Raw genomic sequence first — 19,820 nt, 5'->3', positions numbered from 1 at the left:
CAGCTTTCTTTATAGTCCAACTCTCACATCCATATATGACTACTGGGAAAAAAAAAAAAAACATAGACTTTGACTAGACAGAACTTTTGTAGGCAAAGTAATGTCTCTGCTTTTTAATATGCTGTCTAGATTGGTCATAGCTTTTCTTCCACGGAGCCGGCATCTTTTAATTTCATGGCTGTGGTCACCATCTGCAGTGATTTTGGAGCCCAAAAAGGTAAAGTCTGACACTGTTTCCACTGTTTCCCCATCTATTTGCCATGAAGTAATGGGACTGGATGCCATGATCTTCGTTTTCTGAATGTTGAGCTTTAAGCCAACCAACCTTTTCACTCTCCTCTTTCACTTTCATCAAGAGGCTCTTTAGTTCTTCACTTTCTGCCATAAGGGTGGGGGTCATCTGCATTTCTGAGGTAATTGATATTTCTCCCGGCAATCTTAATTCCAGCCTGTGCTGCATCCAGCCCAGCGTTTCTCATGTAAATGAGAACTTTGCATATAAATTAAATAAGTAAGGTGACAATATACAGCCTTGACGTACTCCTTTTTCTATTTGGAACCAGTTTGTTGTTCCATCTCCAGTTCTAACTGTTGCTTCCTGACCTGCATACAGATTTCTCAAGAGGCAGGTCAGGTGGTCTGGTATTTCCATTTCTTTCAGAATTTTCCACAGTTTATTGTGATCCACACCGTAAAAAGCTTTGGCATAGTCAATAAAGCAGAAATAGGTGTATTTCTGAAACTCTAATGCTTTGTCAATGATCCAGCAAATGTTGGCAATTTGATCTCTGGTTCCTCTACCTTTTGTAAAACCAGCTTGAACATCTGGAAGTTCACAGTTTACGTATTGTTGAAGCCTGGCTTGGAGAATTTTGAGCATTATTTTACTAGCATGTGAGATGAGTGCAGTTGTGCGATAGTCTGAGAATTCTTTGGCATTGCTTTTCTTTGGGATTGGAATGAAAACTGACCTTTTCCAGTCCTGTGGCCACTGCTGAGTTTTCCAAATTTGCTGGCATATTGAGTGCAGCACTTTCATCGTATCATCTTTTAGTGTTTGAAATAGCTCGACTGGAGTTCCATCTCCTCCACTAGCTTTATTCATATGCTTCCTATCGCCCCCTTGACTTCGCATTCCAGGATGTCTGGCTCTAGGTGAATGATCACACCATTGTGATTACCTGGGTCATAAAGATCTTTTTTTTGTACAGTTCTGTGTATTCTTGCCACCTCTTCTTAATGTCTTCTGATGGGAGTTCACTTATATGTAATTTGTCATTTTTTGCCTTATTGCTTTTAATATTTTATTTTTGTCTTTAATTTTTGTCAGTTTGTTTATTGTGTGTCTCAGTGTGTTCCTCCTTGGGTTTATCCCACCTGGGACTCTGTGTGCTTCCCAAATTTCGTTGACTATTTCATTTTTCATATTAGAGGAGTTTTCAGCTATTATCCCTTCAAATATTATTTTCAGGTCCTTTCTCTCTCTCTTCTCATTCTGGAACCCCTATATTGTGAATGTTGGTGTGCTTAATGTTGTGTCAGAGGTCTCTTAGGCTGGCTTCATTTCTTTTCATTCTTTTTCTATATTCTGTTCTGTGGCAGTGATTTCCACCATTCTGTCCTCTAGGTCATTTATCTGTTCTTCTGTCTCAGTTATTCTGCTATTGATTCCTTCTCTTATATTATTCATCTCTGCTTGTTTCTTCTTTAGTTTTTTAGGTCTTTGGTAAACACTTCTTGCATCTTTTCAATCTTTGCCTCCATTCTTTTCCTGAGATCCTGAATCATCTTCCGTATCATTATTCTGAATTCTTTTTCTGGAAGGTTTCCTATCTCCACTTCATTTAGTTGTTTTTCTGGGGTTTGATCTTGTCCCTTCATCTGGGACATAACTGTCTACTTTTTCATCCTGGTTGACTTTCTATAATGTGGTTCTTGTTTTAGCCACTGTGGAACTGTAATTCTTTTTGCTTCTTCTGTCTGCCCTCTGATGGATGAGGCTAAGAGACTTGTGTAAGCTTCCTGATGGGAGGGATTGGTAGGGGGAAAAACTAGGCCTTGCTCTGGTGGGCAGAACCTTGCTCAGTAAAGCTTTAATCCAGTTATCTGCTGGTGGGTGGGGTTGTGCACCCTCCTTGTTAGTTGTTTGGTCAGAAGCGACCCAATCCTTGGGTCTTTGGTAGGGTTAATGGCCACTTCCAAGAGGGCTTATGCCACGGGAGACCTTCCCGGGCTGCTGATGCCAGTGCCCCTGTCCCTGTGGTAAGCCCCTGCTGACTCATGTCTCCTCAGGAAACGACCCAACAGTAGCAGGTAGTTTTGGTTCAGTCTCCTGTGGGATCACTACTCCTTTCCTCTGGGTCTTTGTGTGCACAAAGGTTAGCTTGTGTCCTCCAAGACTGGAGTCTCTGGTTCTCCTAGTCCTGTGGATATAATGAAGTCCTGCTGGTCTTCAAGGTCAGATTCCCTGGGAATTACCAGTCCCTTTGTTGGATTCCCAGGCTGGGAAGCCTGATGTGGGGTTCAGAACCTTCACACAGTGGGAAAATTCTTTGGTATTATTGTTCTCCAATTTGTGGGTCACCCACCCAACTGGTATGGGATTTGATTTTATTGTGATTGCGCCCCTCCTACCATCTTGGTGCAGCTTCTTCTTTGTCTTTGGACGTGGGGTATATTTTTTTGGTGGTTTCCAGTATCCCCCTGTCAATCAGAGTTCAACAGCTAGTGGTAATTTTGGTGCTCTTGCAGGAGATGAGTGCACACCCTTCTACTCTGCCATCTTGACTGAAATTTTGTCAGTCCCTGTCTATCAAGGCATTTACACATGTAAATAATTTAAAAAAAAATGCTGACAGTGGATTGTTTGTTTAAACTAAATGGTGTCAATATTCTGTGATTCCATATAGAAAAGATACAGATTCACATTTTAATACAGCTGTCAGTTGGAGATCTCAATTCATAGATATGCACCACATACACACTGACAAGCATAGCCCTATGCTGCAGATCTTTTTCATAGTATGTTATGTAAAGGTTGCCCTCGGCTTCAGAAAATTTTACAAAAACTGTTCTCCTGCAACTTTAAGATGAATTGTTTTCAAAATGAAATCACATCAGTGGGAGTCAGAGGAATTTAGGAAATAAAGTAAGTAATTCTTTATTTAAGATCATCATCTCTAAGCTTACAGCAAATGCATCCCAATTTCTAAACAGTCTTAGCGATACTGAAATGTTCTCCTGACCCATCAGAGACTGTCTAGATGCTAGAGGTCATCTCTGAAAATGTGTTAGGAAAAGAAGAGGGAAGCCAGCACTTCTAATGTTGCTTTTTACAAATATCTACACACACTTCTCTTCAGGCTTTATAGAAGTGTGTTATAATGCTTTGACAGTAGGTGAAATGTAAGCAATGATGTTTTCTCCATAAGTAATGAAATCAATTATGATCTGTTGAATGTTCTTTTCATTCTTGGTAACCAGGATTAATTGGTTAGAAATTTCCCTCTTATTTAGGGAAAACTCTAGTACCTAGAATAAAGATGATAATGTCCAAAGTACACTTTGAGTGGAAGTTTATTAAAATAATGTAGTTATGTGGAAAGCTATCATGAAATTAAGTTCTCTGTTCTGGAAATATTTTCTCTTCATTTCTTTTTGGCATTTGCATTTTCATAGATTGTATCATATGGGGAACTAGTTCAACCTCTTGAAAACCTGGAAAGTCTATTTTAGACTCGTTACATGTATAGGAATCTTTATCCAGGCATTATTCCAAATACAGTCATGCTCCTCATGATGGGAAAGTCCTGCCTTTGGGTCTACTTTTGGGAGAAAGTAGTGCTACAGACTGGCATATTGTTACTATATCAGTAGAAGGAGAAGAGGGCAACAGAGGATGAGATGGTTGGATGGCAACACTGATTCAATGGACATGAACTTGGGAAAATCCCGAGAGATGGTAAGGAACAGGGAAGGCTGGCATGCTGCAGTCCATGAGGTCATGAAGAGTCAGATATGACTTGGCAACAGAATAACCAGAGTGTCTGCCCTGGGTGATTTTCAGTTGAAGTCCCTAATTTTGGGCTCAGTCAATAATTATTGATTTCTCTTTGAACTTCAAGTGGATGTTTCTAGAAGTGTTCTTTTGGTTCAGTGACTGATCTTATCTTCACTCTGATTGGGGCATGTAATGAAAATGCATACTTTTTGAGCATGTGGTAAGGAAAACAAGGTATTCATTTCTTTCTTTTCTACACAAAGATGTTTGAACAGATACCAAAGTACATCTGGATTTGTCCTTATATGTGTTTTCTCACAATAAAAAATTCCATAGATTTAGCTTTGAGAAGTTCTTAGGATCATGGATTAATCTTTTTATTACCTTTAAATATTTAGAAAGAAATTAAGGAGGAAGAGACATAGAGACCAGACCTATGGATATGGAGAGAGGGGAGCAGGGAGAAGGGGGGATGTATGGAGAGAGTAACATGGAAATTTACAGTACCATATATAAAATAGATAGCCAATGGAAATTTGCTGTATGACTCGGGGAACTCAAACTGGGGCTCTGCGACAGGCTGAAGGGTGGGATGGGAAGGCAGATGGGATGGAGGTTTGGGAGGGAGGGGACTTGGGTGTACCTATGACTGATTCTGGGTGGCTACGACGGCTCACAGAGCACGGCCGAGAGGAGCTACCCAGCGTCCGAGGTCAGGGGAGGCAGCTGAGAGGAGCTACGAAGCGTCCAAGGTCAGGGGCAGCGGCCAAGAGTGCCAGGCTGCAACAGCGCAGGAGCAGTCCAGAGGAGATACCCCCACCTGAGGCCAGGGGCAGCGGCTGGGAGGAGCAGCTGCATATCAAAGGAGTGGTGGCTGCGCGGGCACAGGAGGGCCTAAAGGAGCTATTCACGTTCAAGGTCAGGAGGGGCGGCGGTGAGGAGATACCCCTCGTCCATGGTAAGGAGCAGTGGCTGCGCTTTGCTGGAGCAGTCTTGATACCCCACGTGCAAGGTGAGAGAAACCCAAGTAAGATGGTTTGTGTTGCAAGAGGGCATCAGAGGGCAGACACACTGAAACCATAGTCACAAAACACTAGTCAATCTAATCACACTAGGACCGCAGCATTGTCTAAATCAATGAAACTAAGCCATGCCCCGTGGCGCCACCCAAGATGGGCGGGCATGGTGGAGAGGTCTGACATAATGTGGTCCACTGGGGAAGGGAATGGCAAACCACTTCAGTATTCTTGCCTTGAGAACTCCATGAACAGTATGAAAAGGCAAAATGATAGGATACTGAAAGAGGAACTCCGCAGGTCAGTAGGTGACCAATATGCTACTGGAGATCAGTGGAGAAATAACTCCAGAAAGAATGAAGGGATGGAGCCAAAGCAAAAAGAATACCCAGTTGTGGATGTGACTGGTGATAGAAACAAGGTCGGATGCTGTGAAGAGCAATATTGCATAGGAACCTGGAATGTTAGGTCCATGAATCAAGGCAAATTGGAAGTGGTCAAACAGGAGATGGCAAGAGTGAACATCGACATTCTAGGAATCAGAGAACTAAAATGGACTAGAATGGGTGAATTTAACTCAGATGACCATTATGTCTACTACTGCGGGCAGAAATCCCCTAGAAGAAATGGAGTAGCCATCATAGTCAACAAAAGAGTCTGAAATGCAGTACTTGGATGCAATCTCAAAAATGACAGAATGATCTCTGTTCGTTTCTGATGCAAACCATTCGATATCACAGCAATCCAAGTCTATGCCCCAACCAGTAATGCTGAAGAAGCTGAAGTTGAATGGTGGTATGAAGACTTCTAAGACCTTTTAAAACTAACACCCCAAAAAGATGTTCTTTTCATTATAGAGGACTAAAATGCAAAAGTAGGAAGTCAAGAAACACTTGGAGTAACAGGCAAATTTGGCCTTGGAATACAGAATGAAGCAGGGCAAAGACTAATAGAGTTTTCTAAGAAAATGCACTGGTCATAGCAAATACCCTCTTCCAACAACACAAGAGAAGACTCTACACATGGACATCACCAGATGGTCAACACTGAAATCAGATTGATTATATTCTTTGCAGCCAAAGATGGACAAGCTCTACACAGTCAGCAAAAACAAGACTGGCAACTGACTGTGGCTCAGACCATGAACTCCTTATTGCCAAATTCAGAATTAAATTGAACAAAGTAGGGAAAACCACTAGACCATTCAGGTATGATCTAAATCAAATCCCTTATGATTATACAGTGGAAGTGAGAAATAGATTTAAGGGACTAGATCTGATAGAGAGAGTGTCTGATGAACTATGGATGGAGGTTTGTGACATTGTACAGGAGACAGGGATCAAGACCATCCCCATGGAAAAGAAATGCAAAAAAGCAAAATGGCTGTCTGGGAAGCCTTACAAATAGCTGTGAAAAGAAGAGAAGCAACAAGCAAAGGAGAAAAGGAAAGATATAAGCATCTGAATGCAGAGTTCCAAAGAATAGCAAGAAGAGAAAAGAAAGCCTTCCTCAGTAATCAATGCAAAGAAATAGAGTAAAACAACAGGATGAGAAAGACTAGAGATTTCTTCAAGAAAATTAGAAATACCAAGGGAACATTTCATGCAAAGATGGTCTCAATAAAGCACAGAAATGATATGCACCTAACAGAAGCAGAAGATATTAAGAAGATGTGGCCAGAATACACAAAACTGTACAAAAAAGATCTTCACGACACAGATAATCACGATAGTGTGATTACTCACCTAGAGCCAGACATCCTGGAATGTGAAGTCAAGTGGGCCTTAGGAAGCATCACTACGAACAAAGCTAGTGGAGGTGATGGAATTCCAGTTGAGCTATTTCAAATCCTGAAAGATGATGCTGTGAAAGTGCTGCACTCAATATGCCAGCAAATTTGGAAAACTCAGGACTGGCCACAGGACTAGAAAGGGTCAGTTTTCATTCCAATCCCAAAGAAAGGCAATGCCAAAGAATGCTCAAACTACCACACATTGCACTCATCTCACAGGCTAGTAAAGTAATGCTCAAAATTCTCCAAGCCAGGCTTCAGCACTATGTGAACCATGAACTTCCAGATGTTCAAGCGGGTTTTAGAAAAGGCAGAGGAACCGGTGATCAAATTGCCAACATCTGCTGGATCATTGAGAAAGCAAGAGAGTTCCAGAAAAACATTGATTTCTGCTTTATTGACTATGGCAAAGCCTTTGACTGTGTGGATCACAATAAACTGTGGAAAATTCTGAAAGAAATGGGAATACTAGAACACCTGACCTGCCTCTTGAGAAACCTGTATGCAGGTCAGGAAGCAACAGTTAGAACTGGACATGGAACAACAGACTGGTTCCCAATAGGAAGAGGAGTATGTCAAGGCTGTATATTGTCACCCTGCTTATTTAACTTATAATCAGAGTACATCATGAGAAACGCTGGGCTCGAAGAAGTACAAGCTTCTTCAAGATTGCCAGGAGAAACATCAATAACCTCAGATATGCAGATGACACCACCCTTATGGCAGAAAGTGAAGAGGAACTCAAAAGCCTCTTGATGAAAGTGAAAGTGTAGAGTGAAAAAGTTGGCTTAAAGCTCAACATTCAGAAAACTAAGATCATGGCATCTGGTCCCATTACTTCATGGGAAATAGATGGGGAAACATTGGAAACAGTGTCAGACTTTATTTCTTTGGGCTCCAAAATCACTGCAGATTGTGATGGCAGCCATGAAATTAAAAGACGCTTACTCCTTGGAAGGCAAGTTATGACCAACCTAGATAGCATATTCAAAAGCAGAGACATTACCTTGCCAACAAAGATCTGTCTAGTCAAGGCTATGGTTTTTCCTCTGGTCATGTATGGATGTGAGAGTTGCACTGTGAAGAAATCTGAGCACCAAAGAATTGATGCTTTTGAACTGTAGTGTTGAAGAAGACTCTTGAGAGTCCCTTGGACTGCAAGGAGATCCAACCAGTCCATTCTGAAGGAGATGAGCCCTGGGATTTTTTTGGAGGGAATGATGCTGAAGCTGAAACTCCAGTATTTTGGCCACCTCATGTGAAGAGTTGACTCATTGGTAAAAATTCTGATGCTGGGAGGGATTGGGGGCAGGAGGAGAAGGGGACGCCAGAGGATGAGATGGCTGGATGGCATCACTGACTCGATGGACATGAGTCTGAGTGAACTCCGGGAGTTGGTTATGGACAGGGAGGCCTGGCGTGCTGTGATTCATGGGGTTGCAAAGAGTCAGACACGACTGAGTGACTGATCTGAACTGAACTGATGACTGATTCTTGTTAATGTATGTCAGAAAACCACAAAATTCTGTAAAGCAATTATCCTTCAATAAAAAATTTAGAAAAAGAAAGAAATTAAGAAGGAAATTTCTTTCTTTCTTATATGTAGCCATTATTTTTAGAATTTTGTTCTTTTTTCTCCTGTTGGTGTCAGCATGCCTGGGCTCATAAAATTTAATTTTCTTTAGAGAACTATAAATTTATTAGTCTTTATTTTTGGAGAATAAAATGATCCTATTAATAACATTTTAAAATTATGCCTCATCCTAGTATAAATCTTCCCTATATTCTCCTTTTTATTTAGCTGAAAAGTGAAAAGATTATCAACTATGGCTTAATCCATTGTACCAATGGGTGATAGAGTAGGCAGAAATATTTATTATTGGTATTAACTTTTAAATGTTAGTCTTGACATAGCTCTATCAATGGAAGAAAAATAAATGCTGATTTTAAGATGATGAATAATTTGTATTATTACAAAATTGTCCTTCCTTGATTCAAAATTAAATAGATATTTGTTGACAGAAATATCCAGGGAAATAAAAGGTAACACCTGTGTAATCCTGCTAATCATAGATTTATCAGATAAGCTACAATCAGATGAGCTCTTGTTTATTAAGCAATTGTTAAATCTTTATACAGGGTGAGTAGATTTCACTCCTACAGTGCTGCTGCTGCTGCTAAGTTGCTTCAGTCGTGTCCGACTCTGTGCGACCCCATAGACGGCAGCCCACCAGACTCCACTGTCCCTGGGATTCTCCAGGCAAGAACACTGGAGTGGGTTGCCATTTCCTTCTCCAATGCATGAAAGTGAAAAATGAAAGTGAAGTCGCTCAATCATGTCCGACTCTTAGCGACCCCATGGACCGCAAGCCCACCAGGCTCCTCTGTCCATGGGATTTTCCAGGCAAGAGTACTGGAGTGGGGTGCCATTGCCTTCTCCACACTCCTACATTAGGAAGTTCTAAAACTCAAATGCAGAAAGTTTAATTTCACTTGGTGCCAAATGCTCTAACCATTCACATCGTTCACAAAGGAGGCACTATAGGAGTTTCATACCTAATTGAGCTAGCCTTCAAGCTAGCCATCATCTCTTGGTTCCTGTTATATCCAAGTTGCTAAATTTTTTAAGGTGAGGTTAAGGTTTGTAATATTAGGTAAAACAGTGAATACCTTATATATTTTAGATAAACATTAAGTATTAAAAATATATATATAGCTTTATTTTCTCTCCCCTTAGTTCTTATATCCATTTTTTATTGTTGTTGTTGTTTGATTTAAGAGAGACAACTTTGGTTGTCACTGGTAAGCGGTTTTAAACTATTAATGGACAGGGAGTTGGGAGGTAGGTGGAGATGTTGTGATGTTTCAGTTCTGCTGGAATAGAGCTTCAGAATAACTTTGCCAGTCACTTCAATGGCACAGTGAAGATCTTGATTGAAGCACAGTTATCTTAAGCAGCACTATGTGGGATAGCTGTGTGTGTGTGTGTAGACCTCTTTTGTGTTAGATCATCACACAAATATAAGCTTCATATTATTAGATTCCATTAAAGAGATGTGAAATTTAAAGTTTGAAAATTGCCCAACAAAAAGATTGGTCATTGACTTTACCCAGAGTAAACTGAATGGGTTTCTTTTATTTTTCAATAGTGGTTTTGAACCACGGTGTAATTTGAGATCTGTGGTGCCCTGTGCTCAGAAAAATAGACTTTGGTGTGAGCTCCTCTGAATGTGAATCCCAGCCCAGATGCTGAGAGACAGCCTTTGTCAAGCAATTTAACCTCTGTCTCCCTCAACTCTCTGTACAGTAGGGATGAAAGTACAATAATAATCTCAACAATTTTTGTGTGTGTGAAAATCAAGAGAATTAATGTATGTAAAGCATTTAAAGCAATGTCTGGCAAATAGCTGACTTAACTTGTTTTTTGGACTAAGTGACCTGATGAAATTTTAGAGATTTTAAAATCTCTCTTTTTCCTACAAAACTGAATGAATATGATAACTTGATAAAAAGGTTGAGAGTGGGGAAGGATATGTGTGTTTTCCCAGACGCAAGAAAAAAACAGATAAGTGAGTAAGACTAACAAGTCACAAAACAAAATCTGCAGATTGCTTTCACTTTGCTTGTTTTTGTTTTTGTCAGGGCTTGACTTCATTCCTGAGCTCGTTTTATTTTTTTTAATTTATTTATTTTAATTAGAGGCTAATTACTTTACAATATTGTATTGGTTTTGCCATACATCAACATGAATCCGCCATAGGTATACACGTTGCACTCTAAAGTTCTTGTTCTCTCCCCTAAAGGTGGCCCTAAACAAGGATGCTTTACAGGTTTCTTGTCATTGCACCTGCCCTCCACCACCATCTTAAAGCCATTTCCCACTAGGGACTCTGATCTGAAGAGTTAGGTGCAAAGCTTCTGCACGTAGTACTCTATGAGCACATGAAATTTGACTAAACTGAAAGGGAAAAAGGAGTTAGACTTTATCTTATTTCCCAGATTCTACCTTTATTTCATGAGAATCATTAATGAGTTTTCTTGGTGACAATATGATGGACCAGATACTTCACTTTGAAACGAATTTCCCCAGGTTAGAAAACAACAGATTAAAGAGAGGGAGAGGGAGAGGGAGAGGGAGAGGGAGGGAGGGAGGGAGGGAGGGAGAGAGGGAGAGAGGGAGGGAGAGAGGGAGGGAGGTAGGGAGGGAGGGAGAGAGGGAGAGGGAGGGAGGGAGGGAGAGAGGGAGAGGGAGGGAGGGAGGGAGAGAGGGAGAGGGAGGGAGGGAGGGAGAGAGGGAGAGAGAGAGAGGGAGGGAGGGAGAGAGGGAGAGAGGGAGGGAGGGAGGGAGAGAGGGAGGGAGATTGTTTAAAATATCAATAGAGACTGGAATTTGAGGACAAACTGCTTATTTAGAGCAGAAGAGCTTGTTTTATTGATTCACTCAGAATATTCAAGTGCCTTCTATTTGAGGTGTTCCAGTGAGGCATTGGTCCAGGCACTGGGGTAACAGCAGTGAATAAAGTAGACAAAATCTCTGTCCTAACAATGTCTGTTATTATTGTTAGTTGCTAATTCATGTCTGACTCTCTGCAACCCCATAACTGCAGGACACCAGGGTTCCCTGTCCTTCACCATCTCCCCAAATTTGCTCAAACTCATGTCCATTGATTTGGTGATGCCATCCAATCATTTCATCATCTGTCATCCCCTTCTCCATATTCTAATTTAATTTGTGTGAATAAAAAGAAGACAAGGGGTTGTTAGCCCCTGAAAGTAAAGAATGGAATTTAAAAGGGCAATAGTTATACATGTAGATAAGACAAGATCAATTTAAATATTCTTGATACAGAAGGTATAGCTAATTCCCATTGGGTCAGTGACTCCTGAATGGGTTCTTTGCCTGGAATCACAAATGCTACTTTTTAAGCCCGGTTGTGTATAGTAGAGCAGAAACTTTATTCATTGATTAAGGATTAAAGGGAGAGCTCATGCTCTAAGCACATCTTCTCCCCAAGGGGAGAGGGGAGTAGAGGAACTTTAAGGGATAGGAGGCAGGCATGCCACTGGGGCCCTAGGAAAGGGGCAGAGATTTCTGGGAACAGCCAGGTTAGCTGGAACATGTGCAGTCTTCCACACTCCTTTGCACATGGCAGGAATTGTGCCTAGTCCAGTACAAATTCCCACCTTGGGTAGAAATCTTAACATGGTAATGAAGCAAAAATAACTTTCAGACAGTTCCAGTCTCATCTGTGCATGGCCATTCCTGTAGTTAAGTCAGAGGTGGTTCAGGGCAGTTGGCCACAGCATATCTCTCAAAACACAGCTGCAAAACTTCTCTGTCAAATACTAGATGCTTTAAAAACAAACACAGAGGTAAATTAAGACAAAGATCCTTTAGCTGCCAGGGGTAGGTATGAGTGACAAAGGAATGTTATCAGAAATGTTCAGTTTCTTGCTTGCTACTCAAAGTGTGGTCCCTGGACCCAGCAACATCAGCATCACCCTAGAGTTGTTAGCAATCCAGAATCTCAGACCTCACACATGCTCTTGAGAATTTGCATTTTAAGCAGATCCCTGGGAGATCTAAGGAAGACACAAGCATTGGTAGACTCCATAGTGATCAGAATTAATCTTTCCAACTTTTCCACATATTGACACGTACCAAGATGGTCACTGAGTGGGTTACATGTCTTACAATCTCACTTCAGTAAGAGCCACTTTTAAAATACTCATTTTACTAATATGTTTTCTATTTTTGTGTAAGAGTCCAGAAGCACAGAAGTCTTCCCATCTTAAACCAAAAACGGTTGGAAAGCCACTGGGTTTATGGTGTATTATTAGTAAATGCCAGTTGACCACTAACACCTGGCAGTTTCCTTTTTGTTATAGATTGTATGTGAAGTGTGGTCCATGTTTACAAAAGGTGTATAATCTAGATGTGAGTTCAAGGCTAGTAGACATAGACAGTAGTTAAACCACTAAATAGATTATACCATAATATGTCCTGAGGATAGACCCAGGTCTCTGGTGGAATCTGAAAGGACACTGAAACAGTTTCTCATCAAATGAAGTGTCAGAAAAACTATGTCTTTAAATATGAGAGTTGCTTATGGCTTTTCTAAAAGCCTGTGAAGTCTTCTTCTGGGCCCCACTTGGTTTCAGGATCTCCTTGATTCTCAGCTACAAACATAAAGATTGAGGGTGGAATCAGATGCTGACAACAGCAAAATGTATCAGCTGAAAGCATAGTGTTATAAATTTTTTAAAGAAAGTAGTGGATAGGTGGGGGTTGGGTGCATTTTAGGCAACCAATATTAACCCCAAAGGACATTGCCATATTTAAAAACAATTAAATCAGACCAAAAGGGGGAAAAAGAAGAGAAAAACCCAATGAGACCATTGATGCTCAAAATTTTAGATCTGAGTTTCAAGAAAAGATGTATTTCTGTTAGCTTTTAAGATGACAAAACTATGCATGAAGAAAGGTTCTCAGTAATAGTTTCTTCCTAAGTAGTAATTTGAAAATTTAACTTTACAAAAACATCTCATTTTCCCAACTAATTTTAGTATGCAGTCTTTTGTTGTACTTGTGGTAACTGTTTTAGTCAAGGCTTTTGGGTTGCTAGTGGCAGAATCTACCCAGGTTAGTTCAAAGGAAGAGGGCTTGATGGAAAGGAAATGGGCGTCTTGCACAGCTGGAGCAATGCTGACTTTCAATGCTGAGCTAGGAACTGGGGTCCTCGTGGGTATTGGAGCCACTGCCACAGGATGCATGCATGTGCCCAAGCTTCCTGGTCTCTCAACTTTGCTGGGTGCGGTGACTCTGCTCTACTTTCCTGCTTTTTCCTGGCCTTATAATTCTCAGGAGGGGAAATCAGAATGACTTGGTGGCTAGTCATGGGTTAGGATCCCCTGGTACTTTGGTCCATTAGCTGTGGTCAAGGCTCTGGCAGTTTCCTGGGAGAGGAGCAGTTATTCCAAGCCCGTCTGATAAAGTTAAAGGAGTTTAAGTGAGTGGCAGATTCCTGGGAGCTATATTTGTCATCAAGAGTCTTAGGAAAAGAAAGGGCTAAGGTTGAGATCTGGACAGAGTGGGTGGGGACTTAAGGACCTTCTTAGTGGGTGAACAGAGGAGAGAAAAGAGTATTTTATCAGAATAAGGGTACACAGTCAAGAGTGATGGGAGGTGAGACGGGCACTATCCCTAGTGAAAATAAGAGGCAGTGAATGATATTGCAGGAAATTGCCCTGAAAAGTGAGGTTCCTTGTCTCCTCTCTCTGCTGGATGGAAATCTCAGGATGGCCTGGCGGTAGCACCCACCCCATGATGAAATACTGTATGCTTAATACTATTGCATCATCCTGAGCAAGGTGGGACCTTGTCTCTTCCATCATCAGAAGCTTGGTCTACAAAGGGATTTGAATATTTCTGTTTGCTGTAGATCCCCCTTCTTGAAATACCATCTCTAAGGTGAACATCCAGATGAATGAAAAGGGCTCTGTTTGCAATGGATGGGCAGTAAGGGAGACAGATGGGGTGTCTTTTTCTCTACTTCTTCTCCTTCATTTTCCAAGGCACCTCTGTTAAATCTCAGATGCTTCCCAGGATAAACTTTGGGAAGACTAGGCATGGTTATCTTTTATGTCCCCTCAAAGCTCTAAAATCCCAAAAGGATAATAAGAATAACACATGAGAGGTGGCAACAAAACTAGAAATAACAGAAAAACTATACAAAAAAGATCTTCATGACCCAGATAACCATGATGGTGTGATCACTCACAAACATCCTGGAATGTGAAGCCAAGTGGGCCTTAGGAAGCATCACTACAAACAAAGCTAGTGGAGGTGATGGAATTCTAGTTGAGCTATTTCAAATTCTAAAAGATGATGTATGGAAAAACCAATACAATATTGTAAAGTAATTAGCCTCCAATTAAAATAAGTAAATTTATATATATATAAATAATAAAAATACAAAAAATAATATATACCTCAATAAAAATATACCTTGATATTTTATGATACATAAATATTTAATTTTTGTAGTTTAACAAAGATAGAGCAAAGACCAGATGTAGGAACTTCAAAATTTTAAGTTACAGTTTGGTTATAACTAAGCTGAGACATTCTAGTTGTGGGTCAGGTGTCAGAATTCTAAAGGTGACTGAATCCAGCTTAGAGTATAGACTTGATTCTTAAAATACAATCATTATGAATTTGTATTTTGACAAGTTCAATGGCATCTTTTGTGATATTCTGTCTTATGGACAAGACAGAAAACTGTGAACCAGAGCAGTTAGGAGGACCTTGATTGGTTCTTGGATGTCATGGTTTTCAAGGGGGGTTATCTCTCTACCCCTGTTTCTCTCTGCCTTTCTCTCTTCCCTTCCCCTGATCCTCCATATCACCCCTTTCTTTCTCCTCCTTCTTGTCCCCCCTCTACTTTACATTTTTACACAAGTAATACAGTGTAGAGAAATAAGAATGGAAAGAAAAAAAATTAAAATTGTGCGTAATACATTAAAGACTTGTTTCAGACTTGTTCAGGTTGTTTTCTACTAGTGACTTTATAAATATGCCACATTTAACAGATTGATGCACTTACTGACTCCTGGGGATGTAATCCCAGACATGAATTTTCTGGGTCAGAAGGGATGCACTCTTAGAATGGTTTACACATATTGTTCAATTGTTCCCAAAAATCGACCTGTGCTTACAGATGGAAGTGATCTGGCCTGTAGAATTTACTGTGTTTGTAGCTTTGTGACTGGCTATGCAGGACGAGGGGAGGTGGTGATACCACTTTACCCTAAAGTAATCAAGACTGGCTCTCTGAGTCTGGTCAAGAGACTGCAGACAATATAGGGCCATGCCTTATGAGGGATCATTGAGGCACCAAGGAATAGTTGCTAGAAAGAATATGATTCATTTCATTCAAGTATTTGAAAGGCTGTCATATCAAGAGAAATTAGATTCACCTTGTGCGGCTATAAAGGCAGAATAAGTAGGGATGTTCCAGGAAGACAAGATTCAGTTTAATGTGAGAAATCCTCGAACACAGAACAGTCCAAAAATGGATTGGGTTCCCACCATTCATCTGAATTCCTCTTCCCCCTACATCCCTGGAGATCTTCCATCAGGGGCCTCATGTTATTTGGATGAAGAGTTATGGCATATAAGAGAAAGGAATTCATGATAAGGATTTAATATTTCATTTGGAGACTTCTGAGAAAACTTTATTACTACAAGGCTGTGGGCTTGAAATCACAGCTGTAGTTAAAATGTGCTCAGTTGCTCAGTTGTGTCCTCCTTTTTGCGACCCCATGGACTGTAGCTCACCAAGTTCCTCTGTCCATGGGATTTTTCAGGCAAGAATACTGGAGTGGGTTGCTATTTACTCCTCCAGGGGATCTTCTCAAACCAGGGATTGAACCCCTGTCTCCTGCTTCTCCCTACATTGGCAGGCAAATTCTTTACTACTGAGCCACTTAGGAAGCCCAGTCTATCCCAAAGCCAGAGGAAATATTCTGCAAACACCATATGTTCTCTTAATGTTTCTTAGAGCAAGGAAGAAACTGTTGAACTTTCTGATCTCACATTACTTTACACTCAGCTCACTGGTGAATAAGTGCTTAGTTTTTTGATGAGCTTTGATATTAGGTTCAGTTTGTGTAGTCATCGTGTGGGGAGATGTTTTTTCTCATTGTTTCTGTTCTTCTTGTATTTTGCACTCTTTGCCAACCCTTGGTCTCTCAGACCTTAAGGTTCACATATCTGGAGAAAGATAAAGTGGTGTGTGTGTGTGTGTGTGTGTGTGTGTGTGTGTGTGTGTGTGTGAAGTCGCTCAGTCGTGTCCGACTCTTTGTGACCCCATGGACTGTAGCCCGCCAGGCTCCTCCATCCATGGAATTCTCTAGGCAAGAATACTGGAGTGGGTTGCCATTTCCTTCTCCAGGGGATCTTCCCAACTCGGGGATCGAACCTGGGTCTCGTGCATTGCAGGCAGACGCTTTATCCTCTGAGCCATGCAAAGCAGCCAATTACATCATTCTCTGCAAACTTGTCTCCATAGTTTTCAAAGCAGCTATTGGTGGACTTCTTCCCAGTGCCTCTGTAGCCATAGGAGAAAGGCTCTTCACCTAGCTGAGTGCTGAGTCTTACACACTGTTCATTTAATCTTAAAAAATTTTCAATACTTCCTTCAACACTTTCTAAGCCAAATCATACTTGTAGTGTTTCTGAATCTTGCCAGTGTTAAAAAGTTGCATTTTTCAAAGAATTACAAGCACTTAAACCACATTTTAAATATTTGACATATATTTTCTTTATTTAAAAATTGCTACTTTGAGAAGTATAAAAATGACCAGAGTGGTCACAACTTTTGTAAGAGTATCTGCAAAACTGCCCATCTGATTTTAATGTTCCTGAAGCACAACTGATTAAATAATAACCCAGTTTCTTGCCACTCAAAACCGCCTGGGCAATAGCAGAAAGGGCGTCACCTGCCAGCTTGGAGGGAATGCAGACTCTCTGGCTCCCCCAGCACTCCTGAGTCAGAATCTGCATTTTACCAGGTTGACCTTCCTGCAGCTCCTGGTGGACTTTCCCAGGAGACGTGATGCTGCAGAACCTGGGGCTCAGAGTCATCATCTCACGTTGGTGGTTGAGCACTTGGTAATTTATGTGGCATCATGACTGGGTTTTTTTTCACCTGCATGAGCCTGTTAAATCCTGAGATTTGCCCTCTAAAGCAGGCATTCCTAGAGGCTCAGAAAAGTTGTCACTGGGCCTGCAAAAGTGTCACTGAGAGACAGTTTCTGGAGTCTGTATTTCCTAAACCTGAGAAAGGAAAATTGAGACACAGGCTGTGATGGCCTGGCCAAGGGTGAAATATTCCAGCAGCTCCAGCTCCTGGCATGGGCACACCCTGTGCTTCTGCCAGCTAGATGCCCTGTGGAGGACAGCAGAGCCACATTCAGGCCACATAAACTCAGCCCTCAGCTGCTGCTCATTCATGGTCTTGCTATGGCTTGCTGTGCAGGCCTCGGGAGGAAGTCATCTCTGACAGAGGTCAGAAAGAGCAGGTCAGGTTCCCACGTCTCACCTGCAGCCTGGCTTCCTGGAGTCTCAGTTATAAAAGAAATTCAGGGGTCTAGGTAACAGGAGTTGCTATACCAAAGTCGTGTGTGTCTGCACGCATGTGTGTAGCTTCAATTTCTTTAAATTTGATCATGAAAGGACTAGATATTCATTAGAAATCAATTCTAATCTTCCAGTCTTGCAGCCTTTAGGATATACTGTTTTAGTGGATTTTGAGAAGGGAAATAAAATCAATAATGATAAGTGATCTGTAGTCATCACATAATATTGCCATTTTCCTGCCTACGTCCCTCTGGTCTTCTTGGATGCTTAAGCATGAGTCTATGTTTGTCACATCGGGTACACCTGTGAAAATAATGACATTACCATGATAGTAAACTCACAACATGAAGACGACAGGAATCTACAATTTCCTGAAATGTGAGTTGTTGGGAACCATTTTGTGGGGGAAAAAAAATTACAGAGAGATTATAATAGTGTTTATTTTAAAAGTATCACATCAAAATTAATTTTGATAACTAAAGCAAAATTAGTATAATGATTGGGATTAATTGAAGTATTTTGCAAGTGTTTATTCACTGACTTAGCACTTGGAATGAGTCTTAGATAGGATGGATCTAAAAGGAGAGAAGATTCTCAAATCCACCAACTCTTCTTGATGCTGCCACAAGATTCCCCCCATTCTTTTAAAAATCAGGGCTCAATTTCAACATCCCACCCACTGCTATTTGGTAGAATTTTATCTCTATTTAGATATCATCCTATTTTCTCTTTCTTTACCACTGACATCAGCTTATTTCATATGACGCTATAATAAATGCATATAGTTTAAAAATATTGTTTTAGTTTGTTCATGAGTTATTTCTCTTAAAGGGCTTATCTGGGGAAGTAATTTCTTGTGTCCTGTTCTTGCAGGAAGAATTTTGAATCGTTTCTCTAAAGACATTGGCCATATGGATGACTTGCTGCCCCTGACATTTCTTGATTTCATCCAGGTAATGTAACAGTCCTGTCAGAGTTCTCACAGGAGGAGCACAGAGTCTGTTTCTCAAGGTCTTTTCACAGGGGCTGAGGGTGATCCTTTCAGCCTGGCAATGTGTCCTATTATCTTAAGTGAAAGGTCATGTTTGTAAGAGAAAGGTGCAGTTGTGATTGGGAGGCTGAGTTAACATGAGGAACACCTGGGGCAGGAGTGTCTACACAGTCACGTCAAGGTTGGTCTGAAGCAGTGACATGCTGGGTAAGTGGTTCTCCCTCTGCCTTCCAGGTGTCTGGCATGGATTCCTTTTACTGTGAGGGCATTTAATAACAGGATCACCTCTCATGGAAAGATAGCCTAGATGAACTAAATTATGTGTCTTATGACCACAGAAAAGAGAAAGTGTTAGTTGCTCTGTCATTTCTGATTCTTTGTGACCCCATGAACTGGAACCACTAGTTTCTTCTGTCCATGGAATTCTTCAGGCAAGAATACTAGAGTGGATTCAGTTCACTTCAGTTCAGTCTTTTAGTCGTGTCTGACTCTTTGCAACCCCATGGACTGCAGCAAGGCAGGCCTCCCTGTCCATCACCAACTCCCAGAGCTTGCTCAAGCTCATGTTTATAGCGTCACTGATGCCATCCAACCATCTCATCTGCTGTCATTCCCTTTTCTTCCTGTCTTCAATCTTTCCCAGCATCAGGGTCTTTTCCAATGAGTTAGTTCTTTGCATCAGTTAGCCAAAGTATTGGAGCTTCAGCTTCAGCATCAGTCCTTCCAATGTATATTTAAGACTGTTTTCCTTCAGGATAGACTGGTTTGATCTCCTTGCAGTCCAAGGGACTCTCAAGAGTCTTCTCCAACACCACAGTTCAAAAGCAGCAGTTCTTCGGTGCTCAGCTTTCTTTTAGCCATGCCCTTCTCCAGGGGTT

The 19,820-nt window shown here is 41.1% G+C and overlaps 1 protein-coding gene across 3 annotated transcripts in view; it reads left to right on the top strand.

Moving 5' to 3' along the window:
* Positions 1-19,820, top strand: part of LOC147361933 (ATP-binding cassette sub-family C member 4-like) — a 217,818-nt gene that overhangs the window by 117,142 nt on the left and 80,856 nt on the right. For 2 of the 3 annotated variants that reach the window (XM_086330251.1, XM_086330250.1), the window contains exon 20: positions 18,825-18,904. The exons of the other annotated variant lie outside the window; for it this stretch is intronic. In XM_086330251.1, coding sequence (XP_086186377.1) covers positions 18,825-18,904 — 80 coding nt within the window. The remainder of the gene's footprint in view (positions 1-18,824; positions 18,905-19,820) is intronic. 3 annotated transcript variants of the gene reach the window in all.

Source organism: Bos grunniens, chromosome 12 (assembly GCF_055505025.1).
Source record: "Bos grunniens cultivar Pamir isolate PY7600 chromosome 12, Bosgru_T2T1.0, whole genome shotgun sequence".
NCBI lineage: Eukaryota > Metazoa > Chordata > Mammalia > Artiodactyla > Bovidae > Bos > Bos grunniens.
The sequence above is the reverse complement of the archived record's forward strand: the minus strand, read 5'-3'. Positions and strand labels throughout refer to the sequence as shown.